The following is a 6,909-nucleotide window of genomic DNA, read 5'->3' as shown; positions in this document are numbered from 1 at the left end:
GGACTGAGAGAGTATTTAGGTTCACGTACATGAGCGCCAGGAGGAACCTCTTTTGAGTTTTCTCTTTTCTTTTTCCTGATTTTACTAGAAAACAGACGTCCCTGTTTAGAAGGTAAGAGCCTCCGAGAGGTTTGGAACCTGTTCAGTCTGATGCATCTGGCACCAGCTGAATTCTAGGCCTGGAAAACACTAGCTTAAGGTGGTCGAATTTTATTCCCCACCTGGGATTTTGTCCCTTAGAATCACTGGGGACATTAGGGTTTGTCCTTTTTGTTTTACCTTTTCCTCCATCCCTCCCTCCTTTCTCTTCATCTCTTACGTCTTCTGTCCTTTCCTCTGTTCCCCTCCCACCACCAGGAGGACTCTGTGTGTGTGTCGTGGGGGGTGCTCTGCAGTGGGAACAGGGACAATTCTCCAACTTTGGGCAGTCGAGAGCCTGGGTGAGATAAGGGGCGTTAAAACCCTTTGTGAAGGAGAAAGGGGAGTTTCACGGTGTTGAGCACCAAGGAATTCTAAACTTTGCTAAAACATCTAGTCTGCAGAAACCAGAAATGGTCGGGGCGAAGAGACGGGAGAAATTCGGAGAGTGGTCACTATTGGGCAGGAATCGGAGGAGCGGGAGGCAGGTGGGGGGGATCCTGCTGGCTGTGTGGGGCCCTGGCTGTGTAATCTCCTCACTGGGAAGTGTCAGTGAGGCCCGAATCTCACACGCTCCTTTGTCTCCTTTGGGTCTCACAGGAGCTCATTGAGGAGCTGCCTGATAACTCTCCACCCGGCGCCGTCCTCGCTAACTCCCTGATTGCTGTGGGCAACCTCAGGTACCGAGACCCTCCGACCCGGTTCCCCTAACCCCAGTGCTGCTCAGGCCCAGGGCTGGGAGTCACTGCCCCTCCCACTCCCAGGTCACCGCCCAAGGGTGGCTCCTCTGGCAGAGGTGCGGGGAAAGGTCACTCTCTCCTGGCTGGGCTGTTCTTTTCACTCCAGTAACATTGCAACGGCTTTGGGGAGAGGCTCACTCCCAGGATCAGATACAGGAGGGGCAGCAGGGTCCAGGGAACAGGTGCTATTCCTGCCCTGCCACTGTCTTTCTGAGAAACCTTGGCCTTGTCATTCCCTGGCTCGGTGCCTCTGTTTCCATTCTTGCCAGCCTGTGCCTATTTTGCTGCAGTTTCACCTGCGTGTTGGTGCCAGTCCCATCCCCGCACTGCACAGTCTAATATCGGCTCCTCTCTCTTGCCAGCACCATGACGCCTGCCCTGGAGCCAGAGCTGGAGACCCACCTCCTCCGAGCTGCCCTGCACGCCGTCTTCACCCTGGGCATGGAGAAGGACACCACCCAAGTGCAGGTAGATCATGCTAAAGTCATGGATTGAAGAGCCAGCTGTCATCCTGCCATGAATCCTTGCTAATTGCCTGCAGTGGGATGTGAATGAGAGAGGCCAGGATATGTGTTTGGGGTCTCACCAGTGCTTCCCAGAGACCCCACTTCCCATCCTGTGGCAGATGTAGCCCCAGTTTCCCTAACTCTGACCCATGGCTCTCCCTTGCTTTCAGGATCTGCCTAGGGTCTTGCCAGACCTCCTGGACGCCATGCTGGGGAACCTGCTGGCAGAGTCCCCAGACACCGACAGGCTCCAGTACATCTTGGAGGTGAGCCCGATGAGAGGGGTGGGGGCAATTTTACCTTCACTCTTAGATCCATTTTCCAGTCAGTCCTCCTAGCCGGGCCCCCAGTGGGCGTCCTTGGTCAGGGCAGTCAGTGCAATGCCTCCTTTCCCCACAGCACATTAACTACTGGATCGTGTCCAGGGTGCCGCGAGAGAGAGCCAGGGCCGTTAAGAGCAGCACGGCCCTGCTCAGATCCACCATCACCCTCCCTGAGTTTGACGTAAGTGACCTCTGACCCCAGCTTCCTGACTCCAGGGGTAGGTGGGCTGGCTCCGACGGGCTGTAGGATCTGCTGCTGCAGGGGCTGTGGGTTAGGAGTGTTCCTCTTGGGGAGGCAGAGTCAGAGCAGAGAGTGAGCCTGGCTTGAGTCAAGTTCTTCTTGTCCTAGTTAAGTGGTGACTCTGGGCTTTTAAGGGGACTGTGCTCCAGGTTCATGGCTCCCTGTCATCCTGGAGCAGCTGGGGAAGCAAGTTCTCATGGAGGGCCCTGCCCACAGCCCTGTGCTCCAGGCTTCCTTGGGGGCAGAGGAAATTAAGGGTCTGGCTCTAGCATCTCCTGCAGAGGGGCTGAGGGGAAGGAGAGTCCTGGCCCGGGGGGGGACTGGGAGCTGACATGAAAATGCTGATGGAGTCCCCTCTCCCTCTCCCGTCCATTAGAACTCAGCGGAATTCCCCAGGATGGGTCACCACATGGCACAGCTGGCTCTTTCCGTCAGTGACCCAGCCAAGGACATCAGCTGGCAGGCCAGGGAGGGGGTTTACCGGCTCTACCAGCTGCTGCTGCACCAGAGGGGTAAGGAACCCAGCTGGGAAATGGCACCCGCTAGAAGACTGAGACTGGGACCCCAGCCAATTTCTCTCAGACTGACGCCGGCTGGAGGATGAGTCTCTCTATCTCTTTCTGTGTTCCACACCATGCCCTGCAATTCTGTTGGGCCGGGCACGCAGCGAGGACTCTGCCCACTGTGCAGCCACCAATGGGATTGGAAGGACACAAGCCCTGCAACCAGAAGGACAAATGTGTGTGTGTGTGTCTCTCTCCCTGTCACCTACTCCCTCCTGGGGGAAACCCAGCAGCTGATGGGGGACAAGGTGAGCAGCTGCATTAGACTCAGGAGATTGGGGCGGGGCCCAGGCCTCATTCCCATCCTGTGGCCATTCGCTGGCCTGGCACAAGGAGCCTGGTGTCGAATGAAAGGGAGAGCAGGTGCTCCTGGGAAGGGAGATGAATTCACCTCCATGAGCAGGAGCGAGCCAGCTTGTCCGCGGAGCAGCTCCACCCAGCTCTTTAGCCAGGCTAATTAATGACAAGCTTTGCCTCATCCCAGACTTACGTTCTTAGGACAGGGTGCTATCGCTCTTGGGAAGGGCAGGAGAGTCCCCCAAGTGCCCCCTGCGAGACTCTCCTGTCCCACAGGGCCGCACCCAATTCCTAGTGGTCTGGTGTCTGTGTCACCCGAGCCACCACCCAGAGTTGCTCCCATCACTGGCAGCCTGGGAGGCCAAGGACTGATGGGTGATGGCGTCTGACCAGGCAGGGCTGAGGCACATGGGCAGGGGACGCTTGTCCTGCTGCTGGCAAGGCTGGACCTGTTCTGGAGAGAACAGGAGGATTCAGTCAGCAGTAGGGTTGCCATGTCTAATAAATAAAAAAAGAGGACCCTCCACGGGCCCTGGCCCCGCCCATTTCCTCACCCCTAGCCCCGCCCCAACTCCGCTCCTTCCCCGCCCTAACTCCGCTCCCTCCCACTCCCAGCCATGGGGAAAGGGCTGCCCCAGCGCTACCGGCTTCACGGTTTGCCGGGCAGCCCCCAGACCCTGCGCCCCCGGCCGGCGCTTCCCCAGCGCAGCTAGAGCCTTAAAGTCTGAGAGGGGAGGAGCGGAGCAGCTCAGCTGGAGCCCGGGAAGGGAAGTGCCTGGCCCGTTGCTCGGGGTCCGGAGGCGGGGGGGCTGCCGGAAGCCGGTAGCGCTGGCTCGGGCAGCTCGGCTCTTAAAGTCTGAGAGGGAAGGAGCGGAGCAGAGCAGCTGCGGGAGGGGAAGTGCCTGGCCGGCATTTTGCCGGACATGTTTGGCTTTTCGGCAATTCCCCCCAGACGGGGGTTTGATTGCCGAAAAGCAGGACATGTCTGGGAAAAACGTGACGTATGGTAACCCTAGTCAGCAGGGGCTGCCGATCCGTCCCATTCACCAGGGCTGCCATCCTGCGGCTTCAGCATTAGTGGCTGGGGTGACTTGGGGAAAGGTCTCAACCTCCCCACATCCCACTTCACTGCTGCCAGAATCCCTCTTGCCCCCCCGCTCCAGTCCCCTCCCTACCCAACCTGGGTGGGGCTGGAGGAGAGGGGTCTGAGAACTTGAGCTGTGGATTGGAGGTGGAACAGCTGTCAGGGGCACTGAGGGGGAAGTGGCAGGAGCTCCCTGTACAAGGAGGGGGGTTGCCACTGGAGGTCCCTAGGAAGGACAACAAGACTCCATCCTGGGGGTCAGGAGGGGGAATCCATCCCTCAGAGGTGGGCAGGGGCTGGGTGGAAATGCTGCTGGTTCCAGGGGCCGTTAATCCCCCCTGATTCCTCGGAGGCGTCTGAGTCTCAGACAGGTTCTCGTTCCCTTGCAGCAGGAGGACGTCACGGCCAATGTGATGCGCCAGCTCCGTATCATGCGGCACTTGCGCCAGGTGACCGAGGCGCTGCAGGGCCTGTGCCTCTGAGGCCACCGGCAACTCCCGCTCTCTGCTGCAGGTACTGCTCTGGCTCTCTGTAAATGGGGAGCTAGTGGAAGGGGAAATGGAGCCCCCTGGCACTCACAGAAACTCTCTCCCCTCTCTGTGGAGCAGGGTCCTTTCCTCTGCCCCCAAATTCCTTCATCTGGGACAGGAGCTCTTTCCCTCTCACCCATTCCCCTCCCCGCTTTCCTTGATCTACCCCCATCCCATTCCCCCTGCGCCCAGGCAGAGCTCTGCCTGCCCCATATGGTGCAGAAAGGCCTGTGATATGCAGGGGGTTAGATTAGATGCTCTAACTGTCTCTTCTGCCCATAAAGTCTACTCATTTCTGAGAAACTGAGTGTAGCATTGGGAGCAGCGTCACAGCCCTCTTGCTGGGCTAGCGTCCCCCATCCATGGTCGCTCCAGCACCACGGCAGTTTCTCTGCCTGGTAACTCCGGCCAGGTCACCACCTTTAGTCCACCCTTCTGGGGCCCAGCTTGCCTCACACTAAAAGTCCAAAGGGATCTTTCCACAGACAGAAGTCCTTCTGCCATCGCTGGGGCACTTGCTCAGCCTGTAGCCCCCTTGCTGGGCTTGGGAACCCTCTCCAGGTGCGTGTACGCCGCCTCCTCTGGGGCCGGTAGGGGAACCCAGTCCCACCCTGACATTGATAGCAGCTCAGGGCCCTGGACCCAACAGCTAGGTCTGCACCTTTCTCTTTGCTGCACTTTTCCAACCTCTCTTCTCAAGTTCCCCTCCAGGCTTTCCTTGCTGCTCTGAACTTCCTACCTCGTTCTCAATCCTGTTGCTACCCCAGCTGGGGTGTATCACCACTGAAGTCTGGCTATTTAGGGGGGCGGATATGGTGCCTCTCACTTCGGGCTCATTCTGTAATCAGCTTTCTGTGAGTGCCAGGGGGCTCCATTTCTCCTTCCACTAGCTCCCCATTTACAGAGAGCCAGAGCAGTACCCGCAGCAGGGAGCAGGAGTTGCTGGTGGCCTCAGAGGCACAGGCCCTGCAGCACCTCGGGCACCTGGCGCAAGTGCCGCATGATACGGAGCTGGAGCATCACATTGGCCGTGACGTCCTCCTGCTGCAAGGGAACGAGAACCTGTCTGAGACTCAGACACCTCCGAGGAATCAGGGGGGATTAACGGCCCCTGGAACCAGCAGCATTTCCACCCAGCCCCTGCCCACCTCTGAGGGATGGATTACCCCTCCTGACCCCCAGGATGGAGTCTTGTTGTCCTTCCTAGTGACCTCCAGTGGCAACCCCCCTCCTTGTACGGGGAGCTCCTGCCACCTCCCCCTCAGTGCCCCTGACAGCTGTTCCACCTCCAATCCACAGCTCAAGTTCTCAGACCCCTCTCCTCCAGCCCCACCCAGGTTGGGTAGGGATGGGACTGTAGCGGGGGGGCAGGAGGGATTCTGGCAGCAGTGAAGTGGGATGTGGGGAGGTTGAGACCTTTCCCCAAGTCACCCCAGCCACTAATGCTGAAGCCGCAGGATGGCAGCCCTGGTGAATGGGACGGATCGGCAGCCCCTGCTGACTGAATCCTCCTGTTCTCTCCAGCAGGGCCGGCTTTAGGAAGGGCGGGGCCCAATTCGAACATTTTTGGCGGGGCCCCAGCAGGGATGACTAACAAAAAAAATAATGTAAAAAAAAGCCTTTCATTTCTTCCATGTATTATTTACTTTTCATAACTATATAAATAATAAAATTATATATTATGTACATTGCATCATATATGCTGTTGATCGGTTATTAATGAGCTCCATTTCACGTGTGTGGGTCCCCGCCATTCCCTGGGGGTGTGCTAGGGTGACCAGATGTCCTGATTTTATAGGGACAGTCCCGATTTTGGGGTCTTTTTCTTATAGGATCCTATTATCCCCCACCCGCTGTCCCGATTTTTGACACTTGCTGTCTGGTCACCCTAGTGGTGTGCACATGTGTGGGTCCCAGCTGCTCCCTGCCCCCCTCATTGAAGCAGGTGTGCAGGGTTACTGCCCTGGGAACTGCAGGGCACCAGTGGACATGGGCTGGCTGGAGGCAGGGCAGGGGCTCACTGGAGGTAGGGTCTGGCTGCAGGCAGGGCAAGGGGTGCGGGGCTGGCTGGAGACAGGGGTGTGTGGGACTGGCTGGCTTTGCGCAGGGCCGCAGGGGGGTGCGGCAGGGGTTGCCTGGAGACAGGGCAGGGGGTGCGGCAGAGGCTGGCTGTGGGCAGGAGGTGCAGGGCTGGCTGCAAGCAGGGCAGGGGGGCGGGGCTGGAGGTAGGGCAGGGGTGCAGCAGGGGCTGGCTGCGGACAGGGGGTGCAGGGCTGGCTGGAGACGGGGCTGGCTGCGGGCAGAGCAGGGGGTGCGGGGCTGGTGCGGGGACGGGGTGCAGCAGAGGCAGCTGGAGCCCCGGCCCTTTAAATAGCCCCCAAGTCCCCCGCTATCCCAGGGCTCTGGGGGCTATTTAAAGGGCCCAGGGCTCCCCTGCTTCTACCGCCCCTGCCCTTTAAATAGCCGCGGGAGCCCTGGGGAAGCAGC

At 59.0% G+C, this 6,909-nt stretch overlaps 1 protein-coding gene across 1 annotated transcript; it reads left to right on the top strand.

Moving 5' to 3' along the window:
• Positions 1-675: 675 nt before the first annotated feature.
• Positions 676-3,859, top strand: LOC135977676 (maestro heat-like repeat-containing protein family member 1). Its single transcript, XM_065578905.1, has 5 exons — positions 676-818; positions 1,241-1,346; positions 1,555-1,650; positions 1,784-1,888; positions 2,325-3,859. Exons 2-5 carry the CDS (start codon positions 1,245-1,247, stop codon positions 2,550-2,552), a joined length of 531 nt encoding a protein of 176 aa, XP_065434977.1. The 5' UTR covers positions 676-818; positions 1,241-1,244; the 3' UTR covers positions 2,553-3,859.
• The last annotated feature ends 3,050 nt before the right edge of the window (positions 3,860-6,909 follow it).

The sequence above is a fragment of the Chrysemys picta genome, unplaced genomic scaffold, assembly GCF_011386835.1.
Source record: "Chrysemys picta bellii isolate R12L10 unplaced genomic scaffold, ASM1138683v2 scaf9, whole genome shotgun sequence".
NCBI classification, from domain to species: domain Eukaryota; kingdom Metazoa; phylum Chordata; order Testudines; family Emydidae; genus Chrysemys; species Chrysemys picta.
The sequence above is the reverse complement of the archived record's forward strand: the minus strand, read 5'-3'. Positions and strand labels throughout refer to the sequence as shown.